Source organism: Aythya fuligula, chromosome 7 (assembly GCF_009819795.1).
Source record: "Aythya fuligula isolate bAytFul2 chromosome 7, bAytFul2.pri, whole genome shotgun sequence".
NCBI lineage: Eukaryota > Metazoa > Chordata > Aves > Anseriformes > Anatidae > Aythya > Aythya fuligula.
The window spans coordinates 4,362,629-4,382,696 of NC_045565.1; the positions used below are offsets into that span (position 1 = coordinate 4,362,629).

Here is a 20,068-nt window from a genome sequence, read left to right on the forward strand (position 1 = left end):
TCTGTTCTAAAGTCTATTAAAACCGTCATTTGATTTCTGGTTTCTGTTAATTTCTAGTTAGATCCTAAAAACTCAACAAAAGATGCCCTATGAAGTCTTAAGGTATATCCTAGATAATGTATTATATAGTAAATTGCTTTTTCCATCTGAACCCTGGGGAGAAAAAAAAAAAAAAAAAGCTGAACTAAGCTAGGCTGCACTGTCCTCAGTAAAATGACATCCTGGACCACAATGCCATTTCATCCTTTAGGAAACAACTTTTCTCCTTTCAAGCCCCATGCTACATGTAGACGTATTCACTGAACAATAGTATTTATTCCTGTACCTCCCTCTTTCCCTTCTTTACCCAGCCCAGAGCTTCTTTGATTTGGGGACTTGATACTTCCACCCCCAGTGTCAGCCAGGAGCAGCTTTCTGTAAGAAACCTGCACCACACAGGATTTCAGGGCATATTTTACTGGTTAACCGTATCACTCTTTACCTCTGTACTTCTCAACCAGCAGCCCTCATTTTATATATATATATACACACACACACATAAATAAAATATACATATATAAAATAGATATATAGGCCAAAAAAATCAAACACACACCTGAACTGAAATACTAAAAATGAAGTGTTTTTCTCACAGCTAACATATCCTTAACAGCTTCACTTTCAAAGGACTTGAAAACATTTTTCCTCCAGAATAAAATAGCTTCCTTCCCTTTTTTTCTACATTCAGATAAGTAAGTTTCCTTTTTGCTCTTCTTTGGATCTTTGCCTCTATTATCTGAACAGAAGAAAAAACCAGACTAGAATGTGTCACCTCATTCCTCTATTTCACATGCTATCCTTTCCCTGCAGTGAAGACATCTTTGAATGCTGTGTAATACAAACGATGAGGTGAATGATGGGGATGAGCAACCATTTGTTATCATGACTCATTGTTATCTGTAAGTATTCAGCATCTTACCCAAAATTCATTTGGAAGCATGGAAGGAGGTGTTCAGTTCCAGTTGTAATTTGCTGAATCTCAAAAAAAAAAAAAAAAAAAGCAGTTCCTTCTTTTTCTCCGAATTTGCATTACTAACCTGTGAAAGCATCTTTGCCCCTGTAGCATTTATACTAAACAGATGTACAAGAGAAAAAGCAAGGTACACGCATTTCTTTAATGCTATAAAGCCACTCCCTAACCCACTTTCAGCTGCCTTTGATGTATTAGATACAATCATCATTGTATTAGATACAAAAAGTATTTCAGGTGATATAAAAGCTGTCAAGTATTTTAAAAGTCTGCAATATTTTTTTCCTGAATAGCATTCATGAATTCTGTAACGGTCTATCCTGAATCGAGTAGATTTTAACTTTTTTTTTTTTCCTTTTAACAAAAATATTTAACGCTTATTAAAGGAATGACAGTAAAGTACCAAATAGCATCAAATTGGGAAGGGCTGTAAGTACACAGAATTTGAATGAAACCAGCACTCAATAAAACTGAAAAATTGAAATTGAGTAAACGGAAGATACAGTTCGGTATGTGAGGTTCAATATCTATGGCTAAATACTGAAAACAGCCAAGTCTAAAGGCAGCTGTAATGATAGACTTATCTACAGAGGGATGGGATTAAAATCCAGAGCAGAATTCCAGGCTAAAACAACTGGTCATACCTACGTAGTAGAGGGTTTTGAAAAAGCTATCTCTAATCAAAAGAAGGTCACAGAGTCACACTAGCATCCTTCAAATAGTCAGTGTGCTTTTGCACTTTAAAAAAGACACATGGGCTGCCAGGACTTACCAGGAAATCTAATAAATGATGACACAGAAGGAGGAAAGAACTATTTACTCTCACAATGTAAGGCCCAGAGACCATTCCGCTGAATGCGCGGAAAAACAGAAGAAACAAAACGAGCCATCATGCTGGAATTACACAACCTGCTGCCACAGGACCCTGTTGGAGTTCACAAATTCAGGTAGGACAGGTCTACCTACTAAAGCTCCTTGAAGGGGCTCCCAAAGAGGTTATTTTCCTTTATGCTCTTTCTTAGGTAACTGGACCAGCTACAGGTAGACAGTTTTCAGCTCAGATTAACCCAATACAGCAGTTCTCAAGGGAAATACAGCAGCAGTGCTTCTGGGAGCTCCGTTGCATCTGTTTGTACTGGGCATTATAAAGCAGGGACTAAGCAAACACTGGTAAGGCACTCTCTAAGCATGTATTTATTTATCTTGTCTCGGAGGTAGTGGAAGCAGATATATGACCACAGGTCTTTAAAGAATTTGTTTTCTTAGAAGACGCAAATCTGAGTACTCCCGACTACGAACTATGTTTGTCCACTCATCCCTGCAAACCCAACATCCCCAGTCACAGCCCAGCCCCAGCACCAGTACCACGTGTGAAAGACCCAGGGACTAAATAACTACATTAAACTACAGATTTTAGATATTCCTACTAACCGAACACATTTTTGAAAGCCATAAAGCAACACAATTCTGAAGTCCTTAAGAAAAGCACATCTTAGCGTTCTTTTCTCTGTAATCATTATCCCTAATACTTTTAAACAACGAAGCACTGCTTCCACACACAAGCTCCAGCTGCAGAAAAGAGCCTTCCCAACAGCACGCAGGGAGCTCACAAGGAGTCCACAAACAGCAGAGAACAATGCTCCCACCACACTGGAGCAGACCACCCCTTCACAAAACTCCAGACCACTGCCTTACCGGCACCACTTACCGCTTCTGCAGCAGCATCTAGAATGAGCAGGGACTTCCACAGAGGGGCAGAAGCCCAGGCTGAAGAACAGCCACAAAGATCTGCTCCCATCAACGCACCTCAGCTGGTGCAGCACCCAGCTCCACAGGTGCTTCTGCTGTGTTTAGATGTGCTCTTCTGAAAGTGACAGCACTCAACATAGCTCCAGGAAATTAGGCTACATAACGAGAGGCTTTTTGCCAGCAAGAAAGTGTTTTAAGACTGTATTGCACTCTTTGGATGAGCACGCTATGACTACAGAATGCATCTGTTTTAGGACAGGACACTGCAATAAAGAGCAGAGCTGCACACAGTGAGCTGCAGCCCAGCAGCTTCACACAAAGGAGCCCCAGGAAGCTCTGAGACCAGCTCAGCCCCTTGCTCTGTGGCTGTTGCACAGGAGCTGTTACACATCCCCAGAATGGGGCCCACAGAGCAAAGTGGCCCAGAAACACAGTATGCTAGAGAAGAGGTGCAAGCCTTGTAGAGATACCACTGCACTCATACTCCTATCTTACAAACATCTCCTGGCATTCACTACTGCTCACTGGCAGACAGGAAGCTACAGAAACCTCAAATACCCTCTCAGGCTGCCCTGCCCTCTGCCAGACCATGAGTTTATTTATTCTTATTAGGCATTAGCACTCCCTGCTGCAGAGTTGAACATGATTTGTGTGTGAACTCCAAGCAGCTGTCAGTCCCTTCCAGCTCCTCCCTTGCATAAAGGTGCCACTGGTCCCCCTTACCTTCTCTCTCATCATCTCTGTGTAAGTATCACCAGTGTAATCTTGTCACCTCAGAGTGTTTGCATATTCATACCTTGCCAGTGGACACCCTCAGGCTTGTTGAGATGCAATACGTAGTTTCCAGAGAGTACTCAGCTCTGGTACTAGGAAGCGCACCTACGTAGCCTCTGTGCAGAATTAAGTCACAAATAATTAAATTAGTTCCAGCCTTAAAACCTGACTGATACCATTTCAGTGGAAAGTTGGGTTTTAGCTACAGCCCACCAACTCTGCCTGTTTTGATAGAAAAGCTGGTGTACCTGCTCAAAAAATTGAAGGAAACTGTTTTTCACAGACTCTACAAAATATTTGAAGTCAAATACTTTTGTCTTCATATAGCATTAATATATATATATTTTTTTTCCTCTCACTGAATTTCCTCACATAATCAGGCGTGTTGGGGGAAGCTGTACCTGCAGAGATTTGCAGCCCCTCAGGCACTGCACAATGTATAGGATTCATGTGGTCTGGGCATAACCCAAGGATAAGACCAGCCCGGAGTCTCAGTGAGACAAAGATCCCCACTGGCACTGCAAACACTGCACAATACCAAAACATACTAGCTCTATAGTTCATATCTGGAACAAGTGTCATAGCCCTCATTTTCTTTTCTAATAATCTGAGACTGGTAAAAAAATAAATAAGCTGCACTCCAGCTCACACTCCTGGCATTGACAACATGTTATTTTTCTGTTTTGCATAAAATCCATACAGCATGTTCAAACCCAAGGGACGTGCAGAAACTCTGATGGGTCTGTCCATTCTTAGTAAGTGACCGGAAGGTCCATACGTACTAGAATGTATGAATTCATTCCAGCACAGAGCAGTGCAGTGGATTAAAATTCATTGTAGAGCATAAACCTTGAAGGGAATACTGCGTCTCGATGCTCTACATTAAAACAATCTTAATAGTAGTAGCTCCCACGAAGTGCCAAAGGAGACAAGCCATTTTGCTTAAGAAGGGCTCATGGTTTTGATAGTTTTACACTGGTACAGGAGTTCTTTGATTTCCTCTGGAAAAGAAGGGACAAGCTTCAGTGATAAATGTCACTGAAATAACCTGTGTAGTTCTGCCATGCAAACTCCACCTGCAGTTCTGTACCAGTGTGACAGGTGCAGTAAATCCACTGCTATGACAGAAACAAGTCTTCCTTTAGTAAATATGATGAAAATGGATATACAACTAGCTTTGTCCAGTGATAGTCCTAAATATTTATCAGAATGTTGATCTTATTATTAAACAAAAGAACTTTCTTTAAAGACTTTTAATTATTTTACAGCACTCCCACGCAGCCCAGAATACTACTTTCCCCTAATTGCTCACATTATTCTTTTAAAAATCTGTATGCAAGCTTTCTTGATTAATTGGAGATTTGTCAAGGAAGAAAACTCCTTTCTTCCTTAACACCATGGCTCTTTTAGCTAAGCAAAAATCGATTTTTTTCTTCCTCACATGACACACACCATTGAATATTGTATGCAAAATTACACTTGATCCAAGAAGGTGAGAAAACACCTCACACTACCCACCTTCTCCTAACCAGAGGAAACATTTTGTGTTTAACTTTGGTTAAAAAAAAAAGATCTTTTGTTTTCAGAACTAATGATAAAGTAAGTATAAACACCTGTTTGACAGAAGTAACATTATGACTGGTCACTCTTTTACTTCTAGTACTAGATGCAAGTCTTTTACCTTCTTATGTAGGTAATGTCTGTTTTGCAACAGGACACCTGTTTCACTGCACTGAACGAGCCAACACCTGTAAGATAGCTGGGATGTTATCAGACTCTGTGGGACCCAACTCCATTTCTTGCAGACGCAGCTAGAACCAAGGCTGAAATTGTAAAAATGTCTCAGGTTAATGCTGTCCTGAGGAATGCAACTCTCACCCTCCTCTGCCAGTGGGCTCTTAATGTGTAATTTAACCAATAATTCAACTCCCACATGCTTACCAATTTCCACCCAAGCTCCAGGAGCAGAAGGCTATCTTTCTGATGCTGGAGAAACATTTGCAGCAACGTGAAGCAACTGTCACAGCACTTCTAGTCAACAGTAACTGCACTTCAGAGACAAAGGACATCTAAAATTCTCTAGCATATCGTGAATTGGGCACCAAAAATTAATAAATGTTCAATAACATAATTAATAAATGTTCAAAAATTAATAAATGTTCAATAATCCAGTTATTGAATTTAATGTCTTGAATTCTGTCTTAGATGCCCTCATCTACAGAATAAGGCTGTTACTCATCTCAGATGAATATTGATGAAGAATTCAGTTTAGCAAACAATCCTACAGAAAAACCAAAAATAAACAGTGCTAAGTTTAGGTGATGTGCATTAGGCTTGGTCATGCACAACTGAACAGGGAAATAACGCATACATCAGCTGGGTGTACTGAATGAAGGATTCCATGGAGGACAGGGGAGAAACCAGGACTTTCACATGTGATAATACACAAGGGAAAAAACGCCACAAACAGCTTTAAGTTAGTCATTTCCTAGTTTCTGACTATTTGCCTTTACAAGTTTGTTGTTCCATAATTCTCAAAGTTTTATTATTACCTGGTAAAATGAAGGCATTATATATATATATATATATTTATTTTTTTTTTTTCCTTTCTTTCCTCCATGTATAGTAAGATCAAGCTGCTTTAGCATTTGTCGTTTTCTTATATTTCACAATGACAAGAATTTGCCAGCCAACTAACAAATGGCTGGAAAAGATGAAACATGGTCTGCATACAAAGAAATTACTAGAAGTTACACTGCATCAGAATGCTGTAAAAACACAATGTTATGGAAAGAAGAATGCTCTTAACTGCACTGCTTTCTCTATCTACATCTACTGCAAGTCAAATAACTGCATTTTAAACAATTCCTTTGAATCAATTTCCCTACTTTCAAAGTGATATCTTATTATTCAGCTTAGCTGTATTGCTGACTTAATGCATGCAAGTTACCCTCCAGTTGAAGAAGTATGCATGATGCAAGCATCCATACACATCAACCAACAAAGGTTTTCATTCAAGTCTTTATTTATAGCTTGAATTTTTTTCACTGCATTTAAAAATCTAAAAAAAATAAATATTTGTTTCACAGCTGCAAGTCACATATGCATTAACACCACAAAATCTGGAATTTAACCAGAGAAGGAAAAGTCAAATCTGAAAGTGTCCAGCTAAGCACAATCGTCTCAGGGCAATTATACTAAAAATAAAATCTTAAGAAAAGGGGAGAGGGGTGTTAAAGAGTTATTTCAAATGCATTTATCTGGAAAAAAGTGAAAATTCTATTAGAAACCATAAACTACACTTTCAGCATTTAAAAAATAAATGTTTAACCTCTTGACAGCAATAACTGTCTGGTGCACCTTTTTCTTTTAAGCTGTATTCTTGACACATGGCTGCAGAGGTTCCCAGTGATAAATTAACCTCTTTTATAATTGTGTCCGCTTGCTTACATAATCAGTCCTTAAAAAATAAAACAGTGCAGTATTAAGTCAGCTTGTCAATCCATATATTAAAAATGCCATTGCATGTAGGTACTTTTTTCTTTTTTTTTAAACCAGCACTAAGTGACAGCTTCATGAAAATTGCTGGATTGTACACTGTGATGATGAATGTCTTTAAACAAATACTTCCATTATTAAGGTTCTTAAAACAAACCAGAAAAATATATCTTCAGAAATCAGAGTAGTCACTTTTTTGTTAAAAGCCATAAAATAAGCTCATATTCAATTACAAGCAATAGAAACCATACTGCTATCGGAACATAATTATTTTATCACAAAAATTTATTATTTACAAAATGAAAAGTTACCAAGTGAATTTTATCAGGGAAAGAGTTAGATGTTCTTACTAAGTGATTTGAAAAACTTAAGCAAGTCTCTCATGCACTCACACGCCAAATTGTTTGTATAAGGTGAAATGTTAACTCATGTTAGTGAAACTTGACTCCCATTCACAATACTCTAATTTTTATTGTAAGATGGCGAAATCCACATGGTTCTGTACAAGAAAATGTTCCTCAATTCTGTCTTTTTTTTGGCTCCCATGAATATCCACACCACTGAACGTCTTGCAAATAATCAGTTATATTATCATCTCCATCATTTAACCCACTGAATTTATCACCACAAGAAAGACACAAAAAGTTAGTTTAATGATCCCACATTACACAGAACTCTCATTTCTGAAGTTATACTAAACTGAAACCTTCATAGTGATCTATAGCCTGGATCAGCTTAGATTTTAGGGTTTCTTTATCTGTGTATTTTGGAAGATCAAGAAGATTAAAGCAAGTGTGAGCTACCGGAAGATAACCTTCTCCACCTCCTGTCGGTTGGATGACTAGTTTAAGACACTTCATTCCAAGAATCGGAATACGATCACTGCCTGTCAGAAACACTGTCAAGAAAAAAAAAAAAAAAAAGTCCTGAAAGCAGTTTAAGACTAAATATCATGTATCCCATATACACAGTTCTAATCATTATTTACATTTTTCAATTACATCCAATAAGTTTGAAAAACAATGAATGACTTAGCCCAATGTCCAGATTGCACGTATAATCTCAGAACTGTGACCCAACAAGTAATAACATATGAAAACAAGCAGTCCTTGATAAAAGCAGGAAGTTGTTCTTGCTTCAGGATTTGTTACTTAAAATCCACAGGCTATACCTTTGCTGCACTTGTGAGCATCTTGTAAATACACAGAATTAGGTTGTTCAATACAAAGTTTGTTTAAATTGTGAACTAATCTATGATCTATTCTCAACAGTTTGTTCACAAAGCAGCTTCTGTATCTTTGTCTTACCCCATACATTTTCTCTCACATCAGTGCCTTGAAGTATCTACAATCAGTTATAACTCCACTATTCCACCTATGTGCAATGAAGAGTGGAGGATGTAAACCTGATGTCCATCCACAAAGACAAAAATTGAGGTCATCAGACAGACGACATTAGCAGTTTACATTGTTGGGCAATTTATTTATTTATTTATTTATTTAATGCTGCTTCAGTCTACTGTGATTTTATAACCCTCCACCACCCAGAATTACTCAGGACAACCTCAGCAAAAAACACAGAGAAGCTCATAATCAATTGCTTCTACTGTGACTTTTTTCCTGTATACAATCACACCATTACAGACAAATACTTGCATCTACCCAAACGTATCAAGAGCCTGAAATCGCAGTGATCCTGTTCACTTAGCAATTTCTGCAATGTAGCATCAAATACTTACACAAAAACTGCTTTTTCTTCTCCAAAGGCAATTCATGAAAAACCTCCCAGAATATTTTAATCGTAGAATGGTCTGCCCAGTACTCTCCTTTGTATTCTGTATTCTAAATGAGCAAGAAATTAGGTTATACCTCGCATATGAAAACAGTAGGATAACGTAGCAATGAAGTATTAAGAATGTGGTTTATGTAAAGGGATACCGCGCTGCAAGTTACACATTACAATTTTCCTTGGTCAGTTTTCTTCAGCTCTTCAGTCTGACTTCAACTACATGGGCAGACAGACATACTCCAAAGCATTTTCAACCCCAATGAAGTTGAAACATAAAATCTCACAGTAAGTTTTAGTGACCAATAATATTTATATTTGTTAGCTGCATGCATTTTTGCTTAATTTTCCCCTTCTAACATAACAAATTATTTAAAGCTGCCTTTTGGGTTTGTGCAATTTCTCTATTCCCCAAAAGTCTGACCTCCCCTAGAAATTAGATGGGAAAATCTTAAGCAGGAATATAAATAATATTTTGGTGTCTTAATTCACTGACAACTTATACCAAGAAGTTCCTCAGTTACACAGTTATCAGGGTTGGAACTTGTACTCATCACTTATTAATGGAGAAAACAAAGCTCAAAGGACACTTACAGATTTTGGTTTTGCATCTTGAAATTAAACATATATATGAAACAAATAGCTATGGTTTTTACCTTCTCCAATTCTTTCCAATCATAATTTGTGTTCCCGATCACCATTGCCTGCAACTCACTGGGCTGGAAGAGCTGAAGAACTTTACCTCCACATACTTTGTGGAAGCCTGCATGGAATGCACTGAATAAGGAAGCCACAGATTTATTGAAGATGTAATCCACGTAAGCATCTACAAAATCTTGCCTGTACAGAGAAGAAAAAAAGTTATATTGAGAGGAAGAGGGAAAAAAAGTACGTCACCCTTCCACCAATAAAACAGTAGCCATTTGAGTACAGAACACCTCTCTGAAGTTAAGCAAAAAGGATCTTCATATACTTATGTTCTCTGCTCTATGCTTCAGGTGTAGCAAAGATAACCTGACTTAAAATAGCATATAAATGTATATAAATTTTTTTTCCAAGACAGAGCCTTTGACGTGCAATATAAAACCTGCAACATTTAGAGTTACTTATTTCAACCACTATGAACATTTTTCCTATTTGTACGCATCACAGTGAATCGAACTGTCTAGCAACAAGCTTAAAGGCTCAAATTGCATACAATGTCCTGAAGCCACATAATGTCAAAATAGTTTTTTTCTATTGTTTTGGTTGTTTTTGCTTTGTTTTTATTAAAAGGATTACTATATGCACACTGAAGATGCAAATCAACTTAAAAAATACATTTGAGCCCTACACAGTAAAATGATGAGGGAAAATTAGCTAGGATACTGAAGAAACAGACAGCCTTATCTGTGCTTCAGGACAAGTTCTCATATTTTCTTGAAAGCACCTTCTTCCACAGCAGTTAGCAGTTAAAATTCCTTGATACAATATTTATTATTTATTAAATGATCCTAGTTAATACTGTTAGTTTCTACCTTGACAAAGTGACTCCAATTATATATTACACTTAACATACCAGTGCACTTTCTTTATCCACAGTATGAGTAATATTCACAGTATTTGAATAGCATCACCAGTAAGTTAAAGAAACATCAAACACATTTTGATGATACACTTACTAAAGCTGTAAAACATTTCCCCTCTTAAAGCTCTCAATGAGATATCTGTTTTAAGCACAGTCTGTATAATAAATACTAACAATGGAAAGAAATGTTTCTCCAGAGCAAATTCACAGTAGTAAATTAATTAACATTATTATACCCTATGTTAACATTTTAAAAACTGAATTAAAGATTCATGGAGTATATTGGTCTTAAGAAACAGGACTTCTTCAGACAACTAGCAATGACATCGCAGTATACCTTCCATAGGCACCCTAAAACTTCTTTTACATTTCAGTTTCACTGTCACTTTGTGACTCGAGAAACCACCTCTGGAAAACTTACAAGCTACCACGTTTAAGATGAAGTACCATAAATCCTCAGCTGTTACTGAGGACTAAAAAAAGAAAAACACCTGACAGGTGTTAAGTGGTGACTGCTGTTGCTGAATGGTATTAGCATCATTAGGAAATTTACTTACAGTGTGTTGTTTTTTTCTTCCATTTATTGATCTTCCTCAATCTTGCCCTTACAACTGAGCTGTGAACCCCCTGTCTTTCTCTCCCAGTAATGAGAAGTCAGGTGAATGAAGGCACTGTCACTGTCTTTATCTACACGAGTTTGATACCTTCAGAACCTTCTGTCATAACTCAGTCCTCTACAAGGGACCTAGCTACTCACAGAAAATGATCCTCAAAACACAGAACAGAGATAAGCAGGAACACGCCTAATGCACATTTTCTCCCTCATTCCTAGTATGCACAGCCTAAGTACATGCTATTCTCATACAGTATGCTCTTCTCATTTGATTCTCCCTTCGCTTAGGGAGAAGTAAAAGCTCACAGAATACACAAAGATTAAAGAACCAAGGCAAATATATGAAAGGAACAGAAAGGGAGAGATAGGAAAGTGACAGTATTCTCCAAAAATGGATGAGAGTACCATCAGACATTCTGTCTATCCTCCAAGAGCAGAATGAGAATAAAGGGTGAAAGAGGCTGCTTTTATAAATAGAATTACCAGAATCCATGGAAGAGGGGAAAAAAAAACACCACCCCTCATTTGACAATGACACAAATAACAGACTAACTTATCTGCTCTACAAAGGGAAGACTTTTCTGAAATATTATTTCACAAATGAATAGTTGCCACATAATGGTGTTTAGGCTGATGTTTTCACATTGTTACTCAGTAACTTCCTGCACAACCACAACCATTTTTCATCTTCTAAAACAAAGACCATGTCATCAAAATGGATCCTAAAGAGCTTCGAAGTATTTTGAAGCAAATAAATAAACAAATAAAACAGGTGTAAGAGGTATTACGAAGTTAGATGAGTCTCAGCAGACAGTGAATTCCTGAATGCAATAGCTGTTCTAACAACACATGAGAACAACTTGGAAAAACAACCACAGTAGTTTTGCCTCCCATTATTAGCCTAACAGCTTGGCAAAGGATATTTATAGCAGCCCAGTTATGTTCCCAAAGCAGATAGTAACACTGAACTACCCTGTGACCCATAAAACTCACCTATTTTGTTTGATTACAGGAATGTCGGCACCATTAGGAACAAGTTCTTTAATTTCTGTCGTACCAAAATTTTCCACAGTGATCTATTTCAAACAAACAAGAAGTATTAGTTTTATTTACCATGTAGAGGACTTCTTCCTACCACTTTTCTAATTGCAACATGAATAGCAGACACGGATCTTTACACAAGCAGAGAGCACCACAACTCATGGGAACCAGCAGCCAACGCTTTTGCTCAGGCAATTCATCAGAAACAGTTGTAACAGACAGTAGAACCTTCATTAAAATAAAAAAAAAAGACTCTAACATCATGCAAAACTTACAGTAAAATTAAGACAAAATGCTTCCTCTATGTCGTCCTCTGGATAGTCCAGCAACTGCTGCATTCCCCTACAAAATAATTTACAAAGTACTTGTACCAGTGGAAAAAAAGATAAATTTATCTTCCTGAAGTATTCAATTTGCTTTGATAATTTAAGAAAAATCTATAATTGTTTCTAGCAGTATATTCCAGCTATTAAGTCACTGATTTGCATCCTGTAGCACAGTGCTGGGAAATCTCAAGCCATTCAAGTTACTTTTAAAAGAATGGTAAGCAAAGCTTTAAAGACAAGCAATAGTCTCTCTATTACTTGTAGTACTGTTTCCTTTTGGTTATATTCAGGTGCGAAGACAGAAGATTCATATCGTTGTCTCTAGCTAAAGGATTCCCAAGCCAGAGGTGAGAAGTCCTTAACAACCACTGCTGAGCTTTTCCATTAATTTGTTTAATTTCTCCTCAAACCTATGCAAACTTTTCTCATTCGTAACACCAAAGCAAACACTCACTCCACCACCCCATTTGAAACTTCTGTAAATTCGATACCAATCCCCTCTAAAGGACAGATATTTAGCATGTATTTGTTAATAAATCAAAACATTTCCTCCCTGGACTAAGTAAGTTGCCTGGAACTAAAACTATGTTCATGCTTAATTTACAAAATTAAGAGCGCAGAAACTCTAATTTTTTAGGGGAACAAAAGGTTTGCAACTCAAAAGACTTGTACGATGATAAAAACACAGCAGACATGAGTACCAAAACCAAACATTTAGAAGCAGGTGTTTAACAATAGCATGTATCCTGTCTGAAATGGCATGATGGCAGCAAGTTACTCTGAGCTGTTCATCCTGTTAGTGTGAATATCAGGTGTTTTCTTGAAATTCTCAAAGAAAAGTCTTGAATTAAAAATTAATTCCTAGTCTCATTCTTTTTTTCTTGCTTACCTGCCAACATCTGGCATCAATTCTTTTAAGTCGTCTAGGGATGGCTTCTTATTCAATAGCTTTTTGTACAAAGCCAAAGGGAAGTGAAGGTCTACAATAGTAAAATTATATATTGCTAGCCCACAGACAACGCCAATCAAATGAAACAGGTCACTGTCTTCAAAGGTCTAAGAACAGAAAACAGACACGATAGTTCAAATTAATTAAGTTATTTTAATCATTTAGAGTGCAGAAAAAAGCACGCATGCAGTATATACGTACAAAAAAAAGTAGAGAGATGATGTGTTTTGTACTATAAGTATTGGCTGCTTCTGAAACTACTGCAAAAAAGATTCTGTTTCCGTCAGTGACTTACTATTACACTATTCAGTCCTTTGTATTTTAATTTATGTTTTGAAGAGGGGTGCAGTAGATGGAGGGGCGAGAAGCTCACAATTGACTCCCTTGGACTTAACAGCTATGGCTTAAAACACAGCTGTGGAAACATTTAGTGTTCAGGAATCACTGACACTCTAGTCAGTATTTTCCTTTGAAAAAGGACTAAAATGTCAACAGTCAAAACTCTCCAGCAAGTACGACCAGGTGACTACATATAAAACGGACCCATAAACGCGAATGAACACAGAAAGACATATTCAACATGCCACATCATTTTTCTCTGCCACTCCAATTCTGCTCTTGGAATCAGTTTATTTGGCTGGCACTTCCCACTGAAGTCACCTGGACTGGGCACAAGTGATAAGGAGCAAGGAATGGGGGGAAAAAAAGGAAGGGGAAAGTTTTGATCTAACAATGACAAAAATAAACATATTTCAAGACTACTTAGTTCAGCTTCTCCTATTGAAATAAAATTATCACAAACTACTATGATCATACATTATTAAATAAAAATATTTTAAGTTCAAGAAAATTTGTGATTGTCAATTGCACCCTACCTTATCAGAGAACCAAATCAGCCTGGACTCTTCGTAGTACCTGAACATCCCGTATTTGGGATCTAGCAACTCCCTCATTATGAGCAAAAAAAATTCTTTGCGAACACCTCCAGCATCAACAGCTTCTTCCCCTACAAAAATAACCTGGAACACACACTTCAATTAGCACAGAATTAAAAACAGGAAGCAAAACATTTGTCCAAAATGTATTCTCAATTACTCACATGTCAGTAAAAAACACTTAGACCAGAGTGTACTGGTAATACCTTGAGTGGCTTCTTGTAGTCCACATTCTTTGTTTTCCTCAGGACTTCCACAGCATCTCCTACAATATTGTCTCTCCGCACCATCAAGATCAGGCATGGGTTGACAGATTCAAATACTGGCAGAAACAGAGAAGACAAATTCTGCCTGTGAGCTTGATCAACAGCCATCTGGAAAACAAACAAAAACAACAACAAAAAAATACTATAAGAATCATTAAGTAACTCTAGATTCCTGTCAACATTAACGTTCATTGTTTATCTTAAAAAAGTCAGAAGACATGAATACAGACACCTACTGAATCCACCCAAATTATCTTCGTATTCCTTTAATCCCAGGGAATATTTTTCCTTTTCTCCCTCCTCCCCCCCTCAAAAACAAACACCTGAACTTCCTCTGTTCCTCCAACAGGCAAATGAAGACTGAGGTGTTTAATAAAAAAATAATAAAATAAAAAAAACAACACAACAGATCACTCAATTTTCATGGAAAAGAGAGAGTGCTATGGAAAAAAACACCACCCAAACAAACAAACAGACTCTCACCTGCATCTGTATGATTGCATCTGTTTGCAGGAGAGTTGTCTTTGCCTGGGCATCAAAAACAAACGGGTATGTGCAAATCGTAACAGGAGTATCTGTGAGCTAGAATGAGAATAACCATGTCATGATTCCGCTTATTAAAAAAATACTATAATGGTTAAAGTCATTATAATAATATTTGATATATCTATTTTACTGAAAAGAGAAAGAAATCTTTATTTATTGTCAATGCAGGTCCGAAAACATCTCAGGAAAGTAGATGTTCAGCTGTTTAGCATTTCAGCAGAAAGCCCACCCCCACTTAGTATGTTTTAATTTCACACCTTTTATTACAGCTAGTATGTTATCATCAAACAAGTCCTTGCTTTCAAACTCCGCTCTGAATTTGCTACACACAGAATTACATACTTTTGCCCCATAAAAACCTTTTCAGATTACATCCATGCCAATATAAGGCTTTACTTCCAACAGAACACATCTCACAATCCTTCACACTCCTATTTCTGATTTCCTTACATTCTGGAAAAGAAATCAGATTGCAACCAATCTTACCTCAGATAATCCATGGTTGACATCCTATGACAGCATTTGCACAAAGGTAGCAACAATTAAGATGAAAAAGCAGCATTAGTGTCTGCATTAATTATTCATCTTAGATGTTAAATTAAGAATATTTAACTACAGCTTCCCCCCCAAATAAAGTATTCACTGAAAAAATAAATAACCACCATAAACATTTTAATTAATCCACCAAATGCAACAATGTCTTTTAACATCCTATGTGTCTTTAAAAGGGAAGCATTAGACTATCAAGTATTCTTGTATTCTTGGATACAAAAGTTAACATTTTAAAATGTATATTTCCATATATTGAAAATGACATCTACTTTCACATATACATTTTCACTCTCAAATGACTGAAGCATATCACATTAAATTTAAAGTATTTTTACTGAGTAAAAGTGTAAAGACAAAACAACAATTAGTCAATAAATCTCAAGAATCATTTGGATCTACGATACTGCATATGAGAAAAGAACTGAGATTTGAAATTAAAGACAGGCCAATACATATTGCTAGGTCTGTGCAGAGACTTACAGAACAAGCTAGACAAACTCTGCTAAGAAACTAAGTTATCTCTATGGTACTGTTACCCTTATCCTCTGCTGCTGAAAGGAAAAAAAAAAAAAAAGAATAAAAGCTAATGATAAACTAATAAATTTTAAATGTAATATGTGACTAAACATATGAGACTTAGGAGTCCAATATGCAGACAATTATGGTTCAGAAAGCAATGACCAAAAATACCATTATCTGCAAAATCTGCTTTCTCTCCATATCCCTAATTCCTAAAAGGAACACCAGATTTCAGTAGCCCATTTCTCACAGACTAATTTATGCCATTTTGTACTCCTACTGTATATACTATAATTTATTTCTATTTATTTTTTCCAACTCAACTCTTTTAAGTATTTGTATTTAGTAACTTCAGTTTTTCCTATTCTTCTGTTGTTGAAAGCTTAGAATTTTTCTCTTTTGAATTTCTAAAACTTTTCTGAATTTTTCATTTCTTTTGTATTTCTCTCTCCACATTTTAATTAAGGAACTGAACAAACATCTTTGCCTCAAGTTATGACAATAAAAAATGACATCAGCACAAGAAAGTTTGATTAATATTAGTGATAAAACAGGCACATAGAGATCCTTACTACTCTACAAGCAAGAGCACAAACTGCTGGATACAAAGGCAAGAAAAAGCCATCAAAACCATTTAAAAAATGGTTTTAAAAAAAAAACAGGTGATAAGACTAAGACCATGATTTTTTTCAGCCTTGTAATAAACCAAAGTCTTTTTTCTCTGCTAAACTTAAACCTGTATAAATGCATGACAGTATAAAGATGATTTAAGGGAAATTCAGTATTATTTTCTTACTAATATCAAGCTACTGCTTAATTTTCCAATTTAACAAATGCAGCTTAAGACTTCAGACACTAATCAATTTCCAGCTGTCATTTTCCCTTATCTCAGAATTTTCTTGTCTGATCATGCCAAATTCAATTCTGGTTTGTTTATATCCATTTAAAGCATAGTTGCTAAGGTCATAATCTTTCTAATTCTAAGACTTTTACATCCTTCACTGCCATATCCTTCTCTGTTCCAAGTACACAACCTGTCTCTTCTTCCAAGGCCTTCTTTTTCCCCACCTTCTCCATCTCATTTAATATACTGCCCCTGTCAGCTACCAACACCAACCTACATCAAGCACAGAATGCTTCTTCAGAGATGTTTGGCTGAAACATAAGTCTGTCGTGACTACCACTATCATCTCACTATTTCTTTACACTCCCCCATCTCCCTGCTCTTGCTATTTTATTTTACAATTTTTTATCCTTTAGTAGACAGGCTATCTTTTGCTTTGGATTCATAAAACACACAACAAAAGTAGGTCTCCCCTGTTCAAGAACTTCTAGGTACTGCTGCAGGATTAAATTTAGGTGGACTAAAGCAAGCATATTAACCTACTCTATTCTGTCAAAGCTTAAGTCAAAGAACTGTGTGACAAAACCTTATCCAACTCACTAGTTCTGTGCACAGTCATTTATTCCCACTTACCACTCTTCTGTTTCCAGATCCAAGAATTTACTTCTTGTCACTACACTCAAAGTAGAAAATTACATTGCTTATCTGTCCCCTTTAACTCCCTAATTCATTTCTAAACTTAGTTTTCCATGACACTTTCAGCTTCCTCTATTGACAACACTGACTGAACCTAGCTTGCATAGTAATTCAGGTTATTCTGCATGTTTTCCGGTTAGCACTTCCCTAACTTTTCCAGCGTGGCAAATCTCAAATGATAGCATTCTAATTAAAATGTTAGACGGTGTCAGTCCTAAAAATGATACCCTACAAGAAATACACCTATTTAACAATTCTTTAGCTAGCACCTGACAAAAGTTGAGTCTGGTCACTATCAGAGATCTGTGCAGATACTTGTATGAAAAGAAAGCGCCCCGATTTAGAAAATCTACAGGCTTCTCTACAGAGACAACCAAAAGCAAGCATGGGGGTGGGAAGGAGGGATCCAAACTCTTACCATTCCAAACACCTGCTGCTGGACCCAGTTGACGTAGTCATTTCTGATATCTATCAAGTCTTGTATCTCATGTATATAAAATCTGTCATACTGTATAACTTGTCCTCTTTCATTTACCTAAAGAAGTAAAATTTATTTTTAACACTTTGCATAACAGTTTAAGAGGATTTTTTCTGTAGTTTTCAAGCATTTATGTCAGCCACAGACACCCACCTACTAAGAAGTACTAGAAAAACAACAGTGCCTACAAGCATAAAAAAACAATGTTAAAGATATGGGAACATGGATTATTCACAATCCTATTTAAGCTGCAAAAAAATAAGATTAATCAATCATGCAATGTTGCACAATACAGTGCTGCTACTTTGAAACATGACGTGATTTCACAGGAACAGTATTTTCAAATGTACGGACTTAAAAACTACAGTGTAAAACTTCATTCTCAATTACAATACAAATGCTATTTCTGTTACCTGTGACCAGAGAACAACTTCTATTTAAAAACATTAAGCTTAGAAAAATAAGAGAATGACATGGAAAACAAACATTTTTTTAAGGCTTGTCTCTATAGTGCAATTTTAAACCCAGGGCTTCCAAGAGGATTCAGTAAATTTGCTTCTTTAACATACGCTTCTTTTCCCAATGACTGACAAGCATCATTAACTGCCAGAACAGAAGGATTACAAACTCTCTCTTTAAAAACTGACAATCTAAACTCACTTTACTCCAACACCCGTACCACCAAAGGACCCAATCCTTCCCCCAAAAAACACTAAACAAAAACAGACATTAAATCTGTGGAATAGCCTAGGTAAGTATCCCCATTTTTTCCATTCTTACTTTAGCCCATACCAGGTAATTATTAAGAACATATCAGTATATCTACCCTGCTGTCCAACTGTTTATAAATGTAATTATTTCTACCATGTAAGTACTTATTAGTCAAAGCTAGGTTTCCAAAAAATGGGAATTGAGAAGAGCCAGATTATAACTCTACATTTACTCACAAGGTTTAAATATTTCAAGATCAACTTCAACTGTTAAGATTTACAGCTATTGCAACCCTGAGCAGTGACACAAATTCTGAAGGCAGCAAAATAGTCATTTCTTACACACCAACAGCATTACAAATGGGAATCTCTAATGGACATTTTGTGCTTCCAAAACAGGATGGCTACTGAACAGCCTTATTTCCCAGCCTTAATTTGACAGTGTTCATAAAGAATAAATGAAAGAAAAGCACAGCAAACCAAAGCCTAAGAATTCCAGCTTCCAAAGCAGATATCCTTTTTGTTTTCCTTGGGGAATGGGAGGTGTACATATAGCACACAAAGATCCAATTTAGACATTTGTTCCCATTGCACTAGATTGTGTGAATACAGTACTTGATTAGCACCTTACAGAGTGCCTTCCAAGTTCTTTAAGGATGTAATTACGAAATGCCATATGACCAGAATAAATTACAATGGGGGAAAAAAAAAGAGGGTGAGAGGGGAAATTGCAGCAGCAGCAGACAGATGCTACAGCTGCTCAGGCTTCTGATGTGCACTCTGAATGATTTGGGCTTTTTATTCAAGGCTTGTAGATTTACTAATTTTTAAGAATTAAGCTAACATACTATCAGACTGAATAAACAAATCAGAGATGAAAAAGTTTGTCCTGGTAAAACTGTTCAGATTTTGCTCAAAATGTAACTTGCTCTTACCTTCCAACTGTGACCTTATTTGCTATCATTTCAAACTTAAGAGGCAATTCTTCCCAACATACCCTCATAGGTGCAATTGACTGGGTCAGTCTGTGATAATTCCATCACCATGTCAGATTGGAATCCAGAATTCCAATGGTTCATAGGTCTAAATGGAACAACTACAAGCATTTCTGCAGATGTAAGTCTAAATATTTAAAACTCTTTAGTTATTTAACTTTTTTCAACAACTACACAGCACAGATGCTGACAGAAACAAACAAAATAATTGGTTAA

At 36.6% G+C, this 20,068-nt stretch overlaps 1 protein-coding gene across 4 annotated transcripts in view; it reads right to left on the bottom strand.

Annotated features, from left to right (window-relative positions):
- Window positions 1-6,537: 6,537 nt before the first annotated feature.
- HERC4 (HECT and RLD domain containing E3 ubiquitin protein ligase 4) overlaps window positions 6,538-20,068 on the bottom strand; it is a 33,577-nt gene continuing 20,046 nt past the window's right edge. For 3 of the 4 annotated variants that reach the window (XM_032191004.1, XM_032191001.1, XM_032191002.1), the window contains exons 16-26: window positions 18,088-18,204; window positions 15,545-15,568; window positions 14,996-15,094; window positions 14,453-14,620; window positions 14,187-14,330; window positions 13,252-13,418; window positions 12,312-12,378; window positions 11,989-12,071; window positions 9,472-9,655; window positions 8,769-8,871; window positions 6,538-7,928 (exon numbers count right to left, since the gene is read on the bottom strand). In XM_032191004.1, the coding sequence (XP_032046895.1) occupies window positions 7,720-7,928; window positions 8,769-8,871; window positions 9,472-9,655; window positions 11,989-12,071; window positions 12,312-12,378; window positions 13,252-13,418; window positions 14,187-14,330; window positions 14,453-14,620; window positions 14,996-15,094; window positions 15,545-15,568; window positions 18,088-18,204 (1,365 nt within the window). In that variant the 3' untranslated portion in view covers window positions 6,538-7,719. The remainder of the gene's footprint in view (window positions 7,929-8,768; window positions 8,872-9,471; window positions 9,656-11,988; window positions 12,072-12,311; window positions 12,379-13,251; window positions 13,419-14,186; window positions 14,331-14,452; window positions 14,621-14,995; window positions 15,095-15,544; window positions 15,569-18,087; window positions 18,205-20,068) is intronic. The other variant, XM_032191005.1, reaches the window with a different exon arrangement.